The sequence below is a fragment of the Alosa sapidissima genome, chromosome 11, assembly GCF_018492685.1.
Source record: "Alosa sapidissima isolate fAloSap1 chromosome 11, fAloSap1.pri, whole genome shotgun sequence".
Classification (NCBI taxonomy): Eukaryota; Metazoa; Chordata; class Actinopteri; order Clupeiformes; family Clupeidae; genus Alosa; species Alosa sapidissima.
In genome coordinates this window covers 14,004,804-14,024,579 of record NC_055967.1, presented here as the reverse complement: position 1 = coordinate 14,024,579, position 19,776 = coordinate 14,004,804, and the positions used below count along the sequence as shown (strand labels likewise).

At 41.5% G+C, this 19,776-nt stretch overlaps 1 protein-coding gene across 1 annotated transcript; it reads left to right on the top strand.

The window, feature by feature from the left end:
- The first annotated feature begins 15,470 nt into the window (after positions 1 to 15,470).
- fgf3 (fibroblast growth factor 3) lies at positions 15,471 to 17,912 on the top strand. The gene is made up of 3 exons (XM_042110434.1): positions 15,471 to 16,166; positions 16,688 to 16,791; positions 17,164 to 17,912. Exons 1-3 carry the CDS (start codon positions 15,764 to 15,766, stop codon positions 17,506 to 17,508), a joined length of 852 nt encoding a protein of 283 aa, XP_041966368.1. The 5' UTR covers positions 15,471 to 15,763; the 3' UTR covers positions 17,509 to 17,912.
- The last annotated feature ends 1,864 nt before the right edge of the window (positions 17,913 to 19,776 follow it).

Here is a 19,776-nt window from a genome sequence, read left to right as displayed (position 1 = left end):
ATGACATCAAACAAACCAGTGGACGGCGGACAGGCAGCAGCGGGCGGAAGACCCTGGCTGCTGGTGACGGAGGGACCCCCTGTCACGCAAACGACCCCCGACCCCCGCGCCGGGCGCCTGGAGGAACCGGAGCTGCCACCTCACTCCGCCGCCCGCCCCGCCACCTCCTTACATAAGCAGTCAGGGCGGCTCTCCGTCCAGAGGTTCCCCACCAGCGCGGCGCGGTCCCGGTGACGCCATGGCTGTGACGCCAGCGAGGCTCCCACTGAGGGATACCTCAGCTCGCCCGTGTCCCCCAGCACGTCCCCTCACCTGCGCTCAGGACCCTCCCGCCCTGGCCACAACTCTGGCCACCAAACAAACCAACAAACACAGTGAGACCCCTAAGATCGGTGTGTTGATGCCTCTTGGTTTTTGCTAAGCAAAGGGACAAGTAAGAAGTTGTTAATCATTTCAGAGTGTAGCTATCAGATCTATTGAGAGTTAATCAGTTAAATAATCTGTTGCACACGCCCAGGTGATGGGACCTTTGGTCATTAGGTGACTGGCAGGCCTGATAGTCCACCTACATCTTCCCATAATGTGCTGGCATAGATAAGCCAGCGCCTTTATTACTAGGCCCAATTACTAAGTGATATGCAGGTTGAGAACACATATCTTTTCTGTGTGCGTGTGTGTGTGTGTGCGAGCATGCGCACGCAAGTGTATTTGTGTGTCTGTGTGTGTCTGAGAGAGAGTAGAGTGCTCTCCTCCCAAAACCACTCAGTACGCTCACGGCCTTCACATGAATCAAACTGCATGGTAGGAGCTTGATTGCTATCAGCAAACACAAATGCCATCCCGTGTGACCTATCACAGCACCCAGCACGAGCAAGCAAAGGAGGACTTTAAGTGAGCCCCACACTGGCTAATGAGCTGACTTAGCCCTGCTCCTCTCCCCAAACACCAGGCCCGACAGCAGCTTAACCGCTGTTTTGGTTTTCCAAAAATACTCATGGTGCTCCTAATACTCATGATGATCATTTCACACTTAGACCTAATCACACTTACATCCACACACACACACACACACAAACACACACACACACATACACACACACACACACACACACATGTGTACACACATACACAAGACACATAATACACACAAACACAGTCTAAAATTAGGACTAAGGGCTGTGTGTGTAGAGTATGATGAGTAGGATGAGTCACCATAAGCACACAGCGGGCCTTTACGTATGTCCTCACGTAGCTCTGACCCACGCGGCCCTGTCAGGCCAAGAGGCTCTGTGCATTGACCTATACAACACAGCACAGACATGCAGAGGAAAGCCCTGCACCCGCCTCAGGCTGCTCCCTGGCTTCCTCTGCTTACTGCAACCCGCGATAGAGAGAGAGTGAGATAGAGAGAGAGAAAGAGAGATGGAGAGAGAGAGATGAGAGATGGAGAGAGAAAGAAAGAGATAGAGATAGAGATGAATCCCATTTTGGACTCTTCTGAGGAAAGAGTCTCCAAAGACAAAGAACGATTTAGATGTTGAAATGGTATGTCTTTGGAATTGAAAAAATGCTTATAAAAATGCTTATAATGAAACATTATGAAAGTGCTCAGTTAATCACATGTTAATCACATGTTATAAGTTGTGTTCATTGCTACATTCTATAGGTCATGTTGATTGCTACATGTTACAGGTTGTGTTGATTGCTATATGTTACAGATTACATGAATTGCTACATGTTACAGGTTGTGTTGATTGCTACATGTTACAGATTGCATGAATTGCTACATGTTACAGGTTGTGTTGATTGCTATACTGGTATGTTACAGATTGTATGAATTGCTACATGTTACAGGTTTTGTTGTTTTCCTTCCTTGTACTTTGCTTACTTGCAGGTATTTGTTTGGCTCATATGATTAAAGAAAGGTTTCGCTGGCAATGTGCAAAGGTTCACTGCTCATGCTTAGCTCAGGTTAACTCAGTGGCTGGCTGAAGTCGCCTCTTTCGTCCATGCTATTGTGTTTATGTACAGGGTACTACATTCTGAAGCGGTCATGCCAAAAAAAAGACACATAATAAACACAGGAGTTTTTTTGAGATTTTGCAAAGTTTCAAGTTCAAAGTTTGACTTTCTTTTCTGTGTATGGTCCACATAAGGACAGATAGCCAGCGGCCTGTGACTCATGAGGCTTCTATCTTTAGAGAGAATAAGCTCGTCACATCAGCAGCCCTGGGAAGGTGGAAGTAAACAGCAGTCTTCAGACAGGATCGGTCCAGACACATCACACATAAAGGCTACACTCAAGCTCAAGAGCCAGGCAAGGTATGAAAACCTTATCCTTGCCCATCTTAAAGGGTTTCAGATGATTGTTTATTAAGTGTGCTTGCTTGCAAATTGTTCTTCTTAAGTTTTATTATTAAGTGTGCTTGCAAAGCAGCACACTTATTGTTCTTCTTAAGTTTTATTATTTTTCCCGTCTCCCTAATTTTTGTCAGCTCTAGCGCCTAGGCCCTTTGAGACAGAGACACCGTTCCAACTTTAAAACGTCCGGTCAGTACCGGTGTAAGTTGCTCGCGAAGATGACGTCAGGTGGGCGTGTCGTTCGTCCGCCATATTGGATTGAACACAAAGCGAAACTAAATTTTCACAGGTCACAAATTTGGTCCGAACGCCACGAAACTTGACGTACATTATCCTTGGACCAAGCCTCACAAAAGTTACCAGAAGGATTTTTGATTTTCGGAAGCGTTTGCCCGTCACAGCCAAACGAAATCGGCGGCGAAGCTCCGAAACAGGAAGTCGTCCATATCTCAGGAACACTGTCACATATCGATACCAAATTTTGTATATGAACTCGGCACTCTAATGTGAGGGTGCATAAGCTAAAAAATTTGGCAAACCACCCATAGGTATTTGGTAACTATCACCTTTCACCTTTGCAATTGCACTTCAATCACATTGCCTTCCAAGTTTACACAATGTCTCTGGGCAGCCTTGCCCAATCATGAAATCCTTGCTCAGCCATGGGATAGTATAGACTTATGAACTGAAATGGCAAGGAGAACATTAGCTATTTATTGCTGACGTAGTACAGTTATTTTCACATTGACGGTATTCAAATTTATTTTTTCATTATTGTTAAATATCATTATGGGAGAGTATTATTAAAAATGTTACAAGTATGTAAATTCATATGTTTACGGGCATTTAGGTTTTACTGTGTTGTTTTGTTGTAAAGATATGCAAGGCATTCTGGGCCATGTAATAGACAAACAGTGATCGGCAGCGTTAACTTGATTTCCATACGTATTAATATGAATGTGTTTTTGTAAACCTAGGGACAATAAACAGCCATCTCTGTTACAAAAACGACCTGGAAATCGCTCACTGAAGAGGAAACTATGATAAAAAAATTGTTTTCCTTAAAGCATGGAGTTGACAACACAAGCAAGAAATGACACGTTAATGTTAAATACATCTGAACGCTAGGTGGCAACGTTGTATTACATTTCACATACATACAGTGACATCATTAGAATTATGTGAGCTTCACAAGTAAGGAAGGTGCAAATATTATGTAATTTATAATGGGAAATTATTGGAAATTTTATTTTTTTGTTTATTCTAATTGTAAACCGCACACATCCATTCGTAATCACACGTACACATTTAAAGGTCCAGTATGTAGGAAATAATGGAAAATAAACTGTAACCATTCCAAATATGATCACCATATGTTGTCAGAGAGTAAGGAAACACGATGAATTGAAGTAATGGCTTATTTGACAACATTACTCTAACCCGTAAAACCCATGAAAAAAAATGAGTTACGGGGCGGAATCTCTTGGAATTTTCGTTTATGTTTTGAACGATTAATTCTAGAATAGCGTATTAATAATGGGCTAGCACGTCCTCCTATTTGGGTTGCCAAATTAGCAAAGGCCAACTGTCAACAGCTGTCAGTTGTAGTCATGAACGCCTACGAGAGGCAGACAAATTTCCAAAATTAAAACAAGAAACAAATTAAGTGGACATCGGAGGAGCTTCCTGAGATGGTGACGTCTTCGTCAAACGAAGAATATCAAGTCTGACGCAGAGCTGGCCATATTTCTCCACAACAGGTAGCCTAGGCTAAACTTCATCTGCATCGCTAACTTCAGCTAAATATGTTACGTTGGTTAGAGAGGTATTTTTTGTTTTCACTGTTTCCGTAATGTGTAGCTGGGTCATGGTTGGAGAAACGTTAAAGCAGCTGCAGGTCAACTAACGTTAGCTAAGTCTTCATTACATCTGGCAACCCAGAAGAGGCTCGCGTCTGGTAGTCTTGAGAACGTTCACCACCGTTTTGATTTTGGCCTGCAGAACGTTCGGTAACAATCCTACAAATCGCACCTTTATTACTGAAAGACTCTCATTTCGTTCATTTGATGTTGCCTAGCAACGCAGCCTTCAGAGCAAAGATTCTAGAACAGGGCTTCAGAGAGACACGTTTTGAGTTTGTGGCCAAGAACCTAAAATATCGGTTTCCATGTGTATGTGCTGGATGGTGTGCGTCCTTTATGAAAGTAAGTGTTTTATACAGTTAACGTTACAGACATAATGAGTCATGTTGTAGTGGTCAACATAAATGTGCCCCTTCTGTTATTAGAATGATAAGCGGAGAAGCATGCTAAGCAGAGATTTAGTATCATTAATTTCTTGTGCGGCTAGCTATAGGGAGGAGATGTATGTTGCTAATTGGGATTTATGTTAGATAGATAGATAGATAGATAGATAGATAGATAGATAGATACTTTATTGATCCCCAGGGGAAATTCAAGATTGTTGTTTAGCGTAATGCCATGGTGATTTGATATGAGATGCTTGCACTCGTAACTTCGTCACTTGTAACTTTAGGACTGCTATTTCTTTTACTAACAGTAATTCACGAAGCACTTTAGCCATGGGCGGATTATGAACTTTCAGGCCCCTGGGCCCAGATGTATTAATGGCCCCCCACTAATTGTCGCATATGTGGGAGGGGGGGGTTGGGGGTCCTCCCCCAGAATTTTTTTTATTCGCTTGATGTGATTTCCTGTATTCTGGTGCATTTTGGGGATGGCCAATACTAAATTCAATCAGATTCATAGCCTATATCCTGATTTGTTGATATTGAGGCAATGATTCCATGCAATGGCTTGGGCTTCAGGGCCCCCTGACCCGTGGGCCCCTGGGCCTGGGCCCGTTAGGCCCGTGCAGTAATCCATCCCTGACTTTAGCCCTAAAAGTAGCACCTAAGTCTGTGACAGCTTAAAAGAAGTGGCGAGGACTCCTAACTCCTAACACGATGTTTTGAAATGCGTCTACTATTGTCTACAGGAGCTTCCAATCGCGAGGGAACTTGCATTGTAGGCATAACTAAGGGATGCAATAACACCACCAACAACCAAAACTAGCCTACTCATTGTCAACATGTACATTAAATGTAACGTTTCATGTGAATCAAATTAAAATGTTTTCTTTGCAAACGTAGGCATATGGTGACAGATTAATTTAATAATGCTGCTGTGTGAATCACGGTAAGCACGAATGAAGTGGCCACTTCTTAATGGGACCCACTGTATGGAAGTGGGCTAAGTAAAATAGAGATGTTTCAAATAAGATAAGTTAATCAGAATTCTACGATATGCCCGCTTGACAACGGCAGAGATAGAACTGGCCTTTGGCCATAGAAACCATCCATTTAGAATGATTGGCCTTCATAGCAACCAAAGATCTGAGATGTGTTGCAATGTGAGGCAAAGCATAGAAAGGTGATGAAATATACAGAGACAGGTCAAGAAATATAGTGCAATGTAGACAGTAGTATACAGTTGATTTACAGATAGTGGTTTAGAGTAATATGAAGTATTCCTTTATTCTGAGATAAATAGATAGGCTACATCAATAGGCTCTCAAAACAACCCCAGGCTCACAAAACAATCCCAAGCAGACATAAGGTCTTTATAGAGCAAATCCATATAGATTATTTGTCAAATAAACCAGTAAAACATAATTTGTGGGATGGAATATATAACATTCACACTCATAGCTCATATTTTTTTAAATAAATCAGTGAAAAAGTATCAAGCAAGCAGCTTTTTAATGCCTTGGTCATATTTCATAATTTCAATTCCTCTGTAGGTTACCTGATAGCCCAGTTTGAGAGGCGCAAGACGCGTGACATTATTTATTTTTGCAGCCAATCACTGCTGTCATTTTATTTTATTGATTTGATCTCAGTCATAGAAGCTAAATTCGAAGGCAGGCCAAAGGTAAAATCCAACGAACCGCATTCAACCTGCAAGCCAATAGTTGAATAGCCCTCTCCTAGAGCTTTTGAGATATTGCCACTGCTCTAACACTGAAGGGCACTGTTACAATGCCTGGATCAAGCCAGGTTCAGCATAGCGTATGCCACTGTCTGCTCAAGTTGGTGACCGGACCAGGGCAAGCACACTTTCGCAGTTCCTGCCGGAAATGCAGTCTAGTTCTCACTCCAATTTTTTTTCAGTTTCAAGGGTTGTTCTTAATATTTTGGCAATTTCTGTGATGTAGTTCAGACTCATGGATATAACTAATTGACATCAGAGGCATGTCATTCAGCTAAATTTGTCAAAGAAACCACAAATGACACAGCCAAACGATTCCCTATCAATAGGAAAGTCTCCATGACATGATAATATTATGTAAAAATAAACAATTAGCACAAGCATTGATCCCTTACCATATCTGGGTGGAAATGTATTTATTCAATTTAATAAAGCAGTACCTTTCTTAAACACAGGGTGGCAGTGTCCTCAAAAATCAATATCTGCTATGGTGCAGGTTATTGTGCCTTCTATGACCATAACTTTTAATTCTTATAACTCCAAATAAATAAACAATCTCACTTTGACATGGACATGTATTGACATTTCTCCCTCTAAGCACCTCCATACCACTAGAAATAGACTGTAAGATTGTGCACCTGTTTCAAGATTAAGCAAAGGAATGGATTATTAGACTGTATTCTGACAGGTAGCCACAAAACAGCAATATAAATAATACAATGCACATGTAGAGTTGTAGCTGTAGAAGTACTATTAGGGGAAAGTAATAAATAAAAGGGATGGACCTTTAAACATCCTCTGGTTTCAGTGGAATTATAATCTATACCCTGTTTGACTGAGATCTGCTGTATAAAACACTTCAGTAATGCATCACACTAACACTGAATTAATAAACAAATGAATTACATTAATTAAATACAGTAGTTAATGGTGAACAAACCATGACCTCAAGGTTCTTCTGACTTTATAGCACTTGTTGAAAATGATTTAGCATATCAGGTACAGTTAATGAATGGAATCTCGAAGATGAATCACTGCCATCATTCCAAACTACGATCTACAAGAGGAAAAAGAGCCCTGACTCTGGCCAGGAGCCCAGGCTGAGACCTCATCACTCCCATTCTGAGACTTCCCTCAGTGAAACTCTGTCTCTCCCCGGGGCTGGGGTGGGCTGGGCTGGACAGACTGGGCCAGGGCAGGCAGGCCGGCCAGCTCACCTCCGTCCCTCTGGGGGTTACCAGGTCCAAAGAGCTCTTGTCACTGGGGCAGAACGGCAAGGACAGGAGTTACCCTTTGGAAGGGTCTGGAGGGAGTGGGTGGGGGCGTCTCCAGCAGAGCTTTTGTTCTCTTTTCAGCTCCCTGCTCTTGGTTTGGTTCATTATAGGAAGAAACTTTGGACTTTGACTGTGGTGCAGAACTAATCCGAGAAAAGTTCTTCATGTGCAAAAATGTTGTCCTCAACACAGCAGATCTCCAGATCAGACAGCCCCCCTCCACAGCACTGGGATACTGTACCAGAGACACACCAGGCCACTCATGGCGCGGATAGCCTTTTCCATGCACTCTTTTCTTAGATTTCAGGACGAACCCTTTAGGATCACTTTAAGATTTGTCTCTTGAGTCTGTTTGCTTATGTTGCCTTGAGAGAGACAAACATGTCCGGATGGCAAAGTAAATTTACTTTTACACATTTGTCAGAGTATTTTTGGTGCGGACAGGCAGCAGGTGTTTTGTGGCTATTTTTGGATGAGTCTCAGGAATGTTTGGGGATGGACAAAGTGTGAAGTGTAACACTGGAAGTTAATCAAAGCCAAGAATGCTAATGTGCTACTCAGAGGTACTAAAGCTCTTCAAAATGTCAAGCTAGGAAATATTTCTTACAAAATAATCACTTTATTGCATGTCTTGCAAAGCAATTCAGTGCGTTGCCATGGAAAACATCTGTTGTGTATCCAGACTATTTGTGTGTGTGTGTGTGTGTCTGGATACAGAGCTACTTGTTGTAGATCATAATAAGTTTAGATCATGTTCTATCGGGCAGATGAAATATTCATGTACCATATGTTGGGGGGAACATCAGTCCAAGCCACTGGACGGTGCCGTGGAAAGGAGGCTTAAGCGGTGTGCACGCCACACTCCTAAAGTCAACATGCTGCGGTAGAAACTCTTAACCAACACCAGGGCTGGATGGTTGGGTTCACCAGCCTCCATTCTCCTGATTGTGTCCTTTTAGTTGCAGAGCTTCCGTTAAAGCTGTGTGATGCGGCCGCTTGTGAGGTTCCCCTTTCAAAAATCCACTCCAGTTTTGAAAGTGGTCCATGAGACAGTTTTTAAAAGCCACACTTTTCAATACTGATGGATTTTCCTTTTCATTCAGCCATTTTCATGGAGTGTAGAGTTTCTGAACCTCCAATAGAAACAAAGATTGACAGAGTTAATTGAGAAGTGTATGGGCGCACTGTAAAAAACATATAGATTTGTTCTTTATTACATTAAACCCACCTTTAAATATGAAAAGAAGCATTAATTTCAGGACCTGATATTGACATCAATGAAAATGTGTTTTTTTTAGAAAGTACACAATGTTTATTTTCATGATTGCCATAAGTAAACATTGTGAGTTTAGACATGAGGATCACTGAGTAAATGTCTTCTAGACATGGCATGTCTGTCTAAAGCACAACAAAAGATGAAAACAGACATCCAGAGCCCTGAAACTTTCCTCATCTCGCTGTCCTATTACGAGACTGCACTCGCTTTTCTTCCCCTGTCATTTCTATGCCATTTGTTAAGAAGGTCCCATTGCACTCATGCGTACACACATTTGTATTCATGCTCTGCTTACCTTTAAGGCAATGTAACTCTCAGGATGCTCATTGTCTTTTTCCCTGTTCCGTTTTTTTTTTTTTTTAGGTATAGTGCCAATGTTTGCGTGTATGTGCTCAGGCAAACATAATGTTGCAATATTTTTAGTTTTCTTTTGCAGCCTAGTTTACTGATTCTTTAGAGACTATCTAAGTGACACACATCCGTTACAATGAGACGTCCATGTTCTGTAGTATAGCAATTCTGAGGCCTAACCGACAGTTCTACTAGAAGAGTGCACACAAAGGAAATTGAGAAAGACTCTGGAAGAGACTGACTGTATTCCTGCTTACAATGACACAATGCCAGATATTAAAGACTCCTACAACTACTAGATCTAATATTTATGCAATTTGTTAAAGTTGCTGTATGTTACGTGTGCAAGTATTATATGAGGGCCATTTCAGCACTCACAGCTCTGACAGGGGGGCTACACCAGGCACGTAGCTGAAGCGTTCCATTCCGTAAAAACTATTTTAGAAGATTGGGTCTATTTTTTTGAACGTACACACCACTATCACGTCTGGTGTAGCTATAGTTCCATTGATCATAGTGGAAGCTAATTGTTGTAGCAGACGCAACGTGAACAGAGCGCTTTAGTTACACACCCAGTGTAGCCCCACTGTGAGATCTCTTGAAAACACATGGCAGCTGATTACAGAAGTGCCATATGCACTGAATGACCCAATCACTTTTAGCTTATCAAATCCTGTGCCATATAAACATACATATAAGACATACATACATAGTAAATAAATACATAAATAAATAAATTCATACATACATACATACATACATATATACAAACAAAGAAACATACATAGAAACAAACCAACTAACAAACAAATGTTTTAATTACTGTAACAACACCTATGTTATAGTGGAGAGACATGTCCAACAGTGTATGTACTGTATGTCTGTCTATGTTAAGAATCTAGCACTTTGTGTGATCCAGAATTCTGAGGCGAGAGCCCCTGGCACTCACAGGAGCTGTCAGCTCACCCACCCGAGCTATTTATGGGAGGAAGTTGGAACTGTGGGCTATGTTACATCTACTCAGGCACAGTCAGGCACTTTGGAGTGTGTGTGTGTGTGTGTGGGCGTGTGTGCATGCGTGTGTGTGTGTGTGCGTGTGTCCATGCGTGTGAGTGCGTGCGTGTGTGTGCGCATGCGCGTGTGTATGTGTGTGTGTGCGTGCGTACACACATATGTTTCTGTGTTTATAACATACCACTATCTGATATCACTTAAACGTGCTGGTAGCTCTTCATACCTGCTGTCTTTATTGAGGATTTCCTTTTGTCACAATAAAACAGAGGGAGGCATTAATGGCATGTGTAGACACTAGCAGACCTACTGTGTGACATTTAAAATGCATTCCCCACCCGTACACACACGTAAAATACACAATCAGACCTGGATATTCATCTTGGTATTTCAGTGGTTTTATTTATTTGCTTGTTTGTTTGCTTGTTTAGGAATGATAGCAAATAAAAATTACAATTTCACTATATTTTCACATGCGGTACATTTAGGAGTACATTAAACCTGTCAGTAGTGGATGTGGAAAGTGTGTGAACAATGGCACAATCCTCTCGGCTGTTTTGGCACAACATGACACAGAGATCTTTAAAGAATCTCCCGCAAAGGAAAATGCAATTGTTATTCCCACTAAAAGATTTCAAATAAGCAACATCAGTCACATTTCAAAATATTGTCATCATGGAAAACTAAAGCATCTGTAGTAACGAACAACTCTAGCGATTTAAAAATAGTGACTGTATCAGTGAATGTGGGATGAATTAAAGACGGTGGAGCTGATAAGAAACTGGAAAGGGATGGCTGTGCACCATGTGAAAGCATTTAGCTAGAGCTCTCTCTCTCCCATGGTCTCTCTCTCTCTCTCTCTCTCTCTCATTCTGCTCAAAGCCCCTTGCAAGAGCATGACGGTGGGCCGTTTGCAGGCTTTGCTCCTGACAGATGAGGCTCCTTTAGCCATTCTTAGGCTTCTGTTCCAGTTGAACATTAATTGTATGTAATTACATGAGCATTGTAACATGTGGTTTTACACAGCATGTGGTGCTTCCCAGCATGGAGCATGGAGCTCCGCTGCAACTCTCCCACGAGGGCTCAGCGAAGTGTGTGGGGCTCACATGAAAAGGGGAAAAAAAAGAGGACTTATCAAGACTCGTCTCTCCATCCTGTTGCCTGCACTTGCATGATGGTGGGCTCTGAAGGATTTCAAAATGTGTGCATTGTTTGTGTAACAGGTAATAAATACCATCTGGCACGGAGAAAGAGCGAGCCTACGGCCTCCTGTGCGACCCAATCAAGGAGCATCTGTCTCCTCAGATGTGGCCAAGACGCTAACTGGAAACACATTTCTCCCAGGCCTGTGAGAGCGATTCACAAGAGGTTAGCCCTCCGCTTAATGCCACGCACCCTGGGTTCCACCAGGCAGTTTGGTGATTCAAAATGTATCTCAAGCGGACTAAGGACATGCCATTCTTTTCCAATAACGGTGAAATTAAAAACGGATGCCTTCCTGCCTGTGCACTGTCTAATGGATTCTATTGAGTTTTCACTGCCTGTATCTCCAGCATCTCTCTTCCTGTGTGTCCTGGTGGTAGAGACGGGACGCAGATTACGTGTCACAGTCCGATTTCATGCGGAATCAGTGAGGAAGTCAACAGTGAATGAGGCGGCATCCCAATCAAAACCATACACAGATAGGAGGAATCAACTGGATCACTGCTCCTGTTTAGCTTGGTATTAACCCAGTTCAAACAGAAAATTAAGAACACTTTAATTGACTTCCCCTCCCTGTACCCTTAATGTCAAACAGGGCTCCAACAGGCGCACACAGGGCTAGTATGAGCCACCAACATCCGCAGTGTTGATTTACAACTGACATTTTAGCTCACTGGATGCATACTTTGAGTGGAATAGATTTGTGTCTGGGTGGTACAGACGGAGTCTAGCTTCAAGTCCAGTGGGTACAGCTCTAAATCCTTAAGGTGCGCACATCGATATGTCTGATCTCTAGATGCAGACTTAAACTGAACATTAGTTGATGAAATGCATGGTTATACTGACATGTGTATCCAGTCCAAGGAAACACTGTGTGTGTTTTTTATGTAACATCATCGTTTGTGGAGTGTTCCCACAGGAAACCATGGACTGAGACCCTTCTCTGAGATCATATTAAGCTAAAAACTTTTCAAAGAGGACTGTTTATAGTGCGCTCTGCCCTCTGGACGCGCCACAGTTTTTACCAAGACCACATTTCAAGATGTGTCTATTAAAGGCAGGATAATACGAGCCTTGGGGGGAAACACCAGCAACGCATATTCTAAGTTGACCCGATTAGCATGACTGCACCAGGCCCAGTGCCAGTGGACTCCAAACACTCTTGTTGACATTTTCAGAGTGCATTTGCTATTATCCTATTGCTGTTTATCTTTATTTGGTGGCCCAACCGTTTAAGGAATCCTTTGCATATGAAATAAAATCTTCAAAACACTCGAAACAGAGTAGCAGGTATAATCCGCCTCGTGCTTAAATGTGGTTTGCCTTCGACTGCCACGTTTGCCACAAATGATGCAGGTCGAGGTGTTGTGTTTATAATGGTCAAGGCCGGTGGGTTCTCCCTCAGCTGTCCAGCTGGAGAAAGACCACATGGTTAAGTCGTGTCTGTGTCTGGCAGGACACACTTAACACACTCCTACCTGTCAGAGTCAGCTTTGGGGAAAGCATCACTACATCAGTGCTTCCTCTGGTTGGGGGCATATGCTTGTCTACCCCTGTTTGTTTCATAATACATTTGGAAGTTATTAGAAAAATTATTTGGTAGGAATTGTTAGATTTACTTCAATTGACTTCTAATCTAAATCTAATACACATATAACAATACAAGTAAATGTTCATAATATGGATTCTTGTTTAACATAGTGAGCTTACTGTGTTACATTGTTGAAGTTGATGTTCAAGAAAGGACACGAGCAGCAGTTAGACCTGCCATGTGAATTAATGCCTTCTAAAACTGGATGGATCCTAATTGCAGACAAGAAGCTGGGATGCTTTGCATATAATTAGCAAAATGAGGTTTCCTCGTTTATCCATGTGTTTGTGTTAACTGTAAGGTTAATGTATATTTCCACCATGTATTTAGCACAAATACCACATTTTAATGAACCACATTGTATATGAATATGGTTTGTTGTTAGTTGTAGAGACTAAACATCTCTGAGTGTGCCTTCTTCCTGTAATCTAAGATTATTTTTATGTGCAGATATTAAAATGGATTTACATATCAATGTAATTTGAATTGGTTATTTAGGCTCACTCGGAAATGAAGTGAGGTAATAAATGAATGCTGTAAAATTAAAGAACTGCTAACAATGTTAGCTTCTCCCTTCAGCAGCAGTTCTTTCAAAATTATATTAGGGTAAAGTGGCAGGTGTGATTTCCAAATGAATGTGGTCCGCTGTGTGCTGAGAGGGGAGGTTGTGACCATTCTCAATTATTTAGGATTTATTGATTACAGAAGCCATGCTTGGACATATGCCCATGGATGCATATGCACAAAGGAAGAGGGGGTGGGGAGAGAGAGAATGGGACAGGCACATGAAAGAAGCAAGACAGACACAGCCCAACTGATGAACAAAATGGAGGGAGTTCCCAGTCCCTCACAACCTTCTCCAGTCCAAATTCAATTGAAATGGTTGAATCACTGGGTCATTTGTTTCATTTTTCTTCCATTCAGCCTCCAAAGGCCACCACTGCAAGTGCCAGTCTCATTTGCATGTTGTAATATTGCATTGCTTCTGCTTTCTTTGCAACGGCTACTTCAGATACTGAACAATTACACAATGCCGACACATAAGAGGGCGAGCACAAACGGGCCATGAGACTTTGAATTTATACTTTTGTGGCACATATGGACAATACATGTGTTCTTTTTAGTCCAGTACGTTACAAGCTAGAGTGATCAAGGTGAATGGGAACAAAAGAGGCGACACAATGATGTGTTGGAGGGGAGAGAAAGTCCCCGGCAGAATGTCAGCGCACTGTCAAAGTGGAATATGCCAGAACACTTCAAAACACTTATTGTGATTTTAATGACTTATGAGAAAGCTCTGTGTGCTGTTCTCAGGGAGCAGCACCAAAAGATTAACACGCCCTGCCTGCTGAGAAAGCCAAGAATTCAACATAAATTACATACAATGAGGGAGCAGGGCAAATGTATCTCATCGGTTATTTTTTTTACTGAACTGAAAAAAAAAAGAAATATTAGAAAATAATTAGACCACAAGCAGGTGTGCAAAAGTTTGAGATACTTACTAAAAAATAAGATAAATGTCCAGCAACTGGCTCAGCCTCTTGTTAAACTGGAAATGTAATTTTCTTGCTCGAGGGGAAAATAATAAATAAACCACAAAGAAAACACCTAGAGGTCCATCCAGGTGCCTAGTATGTACCTAAATGGGTAACTCCAAATAATGCATCTTGAAGGAAAGGCGTGGATGTACAGTTCAAAGCACAGAATAATCACAAGCTGTTTCACTGCCTTAAGAGCAGCTCACCTCCCAGTGCATTTCAGAGATTTTATGTTCAGTATGAATCCCAGGGTAGAGATGCTAACATCATGCCAAAGGCCAGAGAGATTTGTAGCTAGACGATGGTGCTAATTATGAAAATTGTAACCATGATGCTGCCAGGCTGGAAACAATTTCAGCTCAAGTCATTTTGAGGTTAACTGTGGATTAGTGTTTGCTACAGCTGAGGGAAAGGGACAAGAGCTGTTCTGCACAGGACAGAATTCAAGACACTATAAGCTTAAAAATGTTGTCCAGTATAACTATTACAATTATTTCAGATTTACAATTTTCAAAATGACATTGTACTTTCACTTGCAAAGCCAATCAACAGGCTATTCTTAATCCTTCTCCTCTCAGTTGGCTAATACTGTGTCACCATAACACTGTGAGGCATTAGCCTATATTACAAGGCTGTAATATCAGGTATATTCTTTATAAGAAGCTTTTCATTATAACTTCACTTCAAAGGCAACCCCCTAAAAAGATAGACTACCAAAGACGTGTGGTTAGTTCGAATGAATATTTAATCGGTCTAAAACTCTGACTAATGTGACTAGTTGATAACATGTGGTCTTGCGATTGGTGAGACCTCTAAAAGTTTTCCCTGCCGAGAGCGCAACGCCCGTCTCTGAAGAATGGTGAGCCTTTTGGAAACTGGTGCCCTCGCACGGCTGCTGGAGCAGTGATGCGGTCTTCCGCACGCCACTGTGTGTACTGTGTAATTTCATCCAGCCTGCATTCTTATAGTTCGTATGAGAGAGACTCCTACCTTGCCTTCCTTCCTTACGTAGCTGATGGATGTAATCTGGGGTATTGTTGGCCGATTTTTTCATTTCTGTAAGTTGTTGCACACAGGGAGATCTTACGACGCCCTCTCTCTTGAAATGTTATGCGGATATAGTTTATTTAGAGACATGAAAGGACGCAGCGGCGACGCAAAATCTCTTGATGACAACTGAATTTATGTTAATGCGTTTCGGACTACTTACTTTCTTCTTGGTGGAGCAAAAACTTTTCAATGGAGAACACTCAATTTTCTCAACGGAAAGGAATACGGCACCGGGCCATCCCATAATGCTATTGCTTTTACTAGTGGTCTGCCTGGGATTGCTGGATTCCGGTAAATCGAAGTCTCTGTGCCTGGCTTCAGAGAAGGCACCCTTGCTATCCTGTAACAGGGGAGAAACATGCGAGCCGAGACATCGAAGGGATGCTGGAGGACGTGGCGGCGTGTATGAGCACCTCGGCGGAGCACCGAGACGCAGAAAGCTTTACTGTGCCACGAAGTATCACTTGCAAATTCATCCCAACGGCCTAATAGATGGTACACTTGAGGAAAATAATCCTTTTAGTAAGTTACCTTACACAGTTCATTTTATGTTCTGTGCCTTGCGTGAGGTTACTTCAAAGGACCTCGGATCAATGACCCCGGATTGATTTATGGTGTAAAGCTCAGTAATTTTTAGCCCTTGCTATAAATGTGGACAAAAGCAAGACTGTAAATCAGAGGCGCAGGCTGTCTACCAAAGGGTTCCACCTATTTGTAGTCTACTTTGGTAAACAAAGTTATAAACTGGGCAACTATGTTGCAGACTGAACAGTTATCATAAAGCTTTGAGTTCTATCACAAGAAAATTATATTTTAAGCACTATCACAACACTTTGAGTTGTAGTAAAACAGTGTTAGAATTGTAGTACTAGTGTCAGTGAGCAGTATGTGGGAGGGTGTGATTTTTAGCTTTCCCAGGAAAGCATGTTATTGTATTGCTGTTAACATTGTTTTGTACATTTATTTGCCATTGTACAGTATGTTGTACAGTAGATACAAGTGGTCCAGTGTACAAGTCTTGTCTTCCCTATACTTTCATCCAGGCATTCTGGAGATCACAGCTGTTGATGTCGGAGTGGTTGCAATTAAAGGTCTGTTTGCAGCAAGATATTTGGCCATGAACAACAGGGGACGACTCTATGCTTCTGTAAGTATTTGATCAGAATCAGTATTTTGGAGCATATTTTTCAACTGTGATATTTTTGTTTCATCTCTATTGTTACTTTCAATGTTGTTACGTTGCTCAAGCATTTCTTGCATCTCGCATCAAACTGTTTGGGTGTGTTTTAGACACAGCATTGCTCATATTTTGTGAGTAATGAGTTATTTAAAGATGAGATGCGAGGATTGTAAACACAACACTCAACATGAAATAAACCATAAAAACCTTCCTTGGTTTATGAATCATAGCCCAGTCTTTCTGACTCATGGTGTGTCTGGCATGGGAAACATATCAGTCTCAGTGTCCTCCCTTAACATGACTTCATGACATGGGGACTTCACCCGAACGCTTTTGCAGGATTCCTTCAACAAGGAGTGCGAGTTCATTGAAAGGATGCACGAGCTGGGCTACAACACCTACGCCTCTCGGCACTACCACACCGCACCTCCACTGACCTCCAACAGCAGCATGGCCAGCAGCGGTCACAGCAGCAAGCACCGACCCACCCCCGAGAGGCTGTGGTACGTCTCCATCAACGGCAAGGGCCGGCCCCGGAGGGGCTGCCGTACGCGGCGCACCGAGAGGGCCTCCCTCTTCCTGCCCCGCGTGCTGGCCCACAAGGACCATGACATGGTGCACCTGTTTCACATCAACCGGCAGTACCGGGAAAGCCTCCTGAGAGACTTGGCCCGAGATGAGTGAAGGGGGCACATGGGCAGAGCCAGGTGGAGCAGGTGAATCACACCGACTCACGGCAGGCACCAGAGCACCACTGGAACCCATCCACCTCATCGCTAAAAGGTTCAGCGTTTGGAAGTGATGTCTGTACAGACTCTGTGTTTGGTGCAGTTTGGTGGGATTTGTCTTGAGAAACGGTGTAGTTGTTGTGGATAACTTATTGATGGTGTTCTCTGACATGAAAACTGAGATAGTATGACATATACATGTATACACATGTACACACTTAACAATGTAGCGAATCAACAAAAATATGTTTGTCTTTGGCGTGTATGTGGTTTTAGTAAACATGGCATTAGGCTTGTGTGTAATGCTTATTTATTACATTTCATAAATGTTTAAATTAAAAGAAAACACTTTTTTCATGATTGAAGATTTTTTTCTGACTAATCTTTTCAGAAAGTTATACAGGTTGCTGAAGAGATAGCCAATAAAACCAATTTATTTTTTTTAAATGTTTTTCACTGGAGGTCTGAAAAAGTATCTTTCCATAGACAGAGTCATCAGTAACAGTATTGTAAACACACTAGTTTAGGGAACACATGAATACACAACTGATAGTGTTTATCAAGGTCTATATTAAGTGTCATTGCACATTTATTAGCTTTATTGAACAATTTCTTAGTCTTAATCAATAGCTTATTTATTCTTGGTAAATTTTCAATAAGCGTATTGGTATTAATATAAGATTGTTGGTATATGCATCATCAAAATAGAGAGTTTATAGACATCTAATACACTGTCTGAATATGTGACTAGTGACAGGACAATAACATATTCAGAAAATGTAGTAGAAGGCTATAAAGTTTCTATTTTGATCATTATTATATATCCTTTATAACCTTAGATCAATATCTACTTGTTGCTTATTAAGGATTTGCCAAAAAAATAACCTATTTAGTAAGAATAAGAAATTGTTGAATAAAGACCTAATAAATATGTAATGAGGCTTAATACAGACTTTACTGAGCACTAATACATAAACATATTACTTATGTATTAATGACTAACGTGTTCCCTAAACCAAAATATTACTGAGTGGTAATTCACTTTCATTTCAATAAGATTATCCTTAATCTCCATTATTATTTACATCTTTCAAATTTTGCCCAACCTGTGTGATAGCCTACTATTGAACTGAAGTAATAAACTTCAGACATGGGCATTGACACAGTATTGGTTTAGCAAAAGAGGACTTTTTGTAGAAGTTTATCACACCAAAATAAATCCATTCCTCTGCTGACATGGCTCTGCCCAAGTCAAGGGCAAAGGCAAGATGTGCTAGTCCTTTAAACAGTCATGTTACTCTATACTGGAGAGGATCGTTCGCTTCCTGTCTGGAACAATGGAGTCGTCCTCTGAGGGGACATGGGAAGCTGGACAGCCCGAAAGTCAGACCGATGTGTCATGTCCAAACAATGCCGTTCCTTTGAAACAGCCTACTAAAATGCTTTAGACAGTCAATATTTAGTTTTACCGTCAATAACAGGACACTTAGTGCTGAGCTTCCTTACATGTGCCAGTGTTGCTCTTGTTTCAGCCTGCTGGCCTCACGGGGATAGATCTATACTAGAAGATACCTCTGAAAGCAGCCAATGGGACGTTTGTCTACATTTGAGGAATGAAAATAATTGGAGGGATGCCTTGTAAAGGCAGGGTTCAGTTTGTTGTGGCTTTACTCAAATGCAATGGTGAAAACGGTAGGTTTGGGAGAATAAAAAGATAGCCAGCAGATCAACTATCATCCTTGTCATATGAAGAGATGTACCCAGAGCTGTTGTCACTGGAAAATAACACAAGTGTGGAATAGAAAGGGTGTATTTAAGAACACAGGATGTAATAATGCATGTCGGGTGAATAGCCATTATATGATGCTAGAAAAATTAGAATCCTTGATTCTTATGTTCAACTTCATACCTAAAAAATCAAAAGGCTGATGTTTCATTAATAATGAGACATAACAATGACAGATCTTCATAATATTTAATAAATCTTCAAAGTATTTCATAAAGGAAAACAACAAATTAAGAACACGCCTTCACCGAAAGCAGCTTTTGTGCAAGAACACAACATATAACATGATTGGCCACAATTTCAAAGGGCAATTGGAGAAAGTTGTAGTCTGTCATCATGCTTTACAACATGCAATACCTTGTAATAAGGAATGTTGTGAACTGAACTGAACTTCTCATTTTCATATGTAGCCTACAATTCGTTCAGTCATTCACTATT

Bases quoted from the DNA above. Each gene is read 5' to 3' on its own strand.
- fgf3 (XM_042110434.1), top strand. From the start codon at position 15,764: ATGACAACTGAATTTATGTTAATGCGTTTCGGACTACTTACTTTCTTC. The intron at 16,167-16,687 runs GTAAGTTACCTT...ACTTTCATCCAG, and splicing joins TGAGGAAAATAATCCTTTTA to GCATTCTGGAGATCACAGCT. The intron at 16,792-17,163 runs GTAAGTATTTGA...ACGCTTTTGCAG, and splicing joins GGGGACGACTCTATGCTTCT to GATTCCTTCAACAAGGAGTG.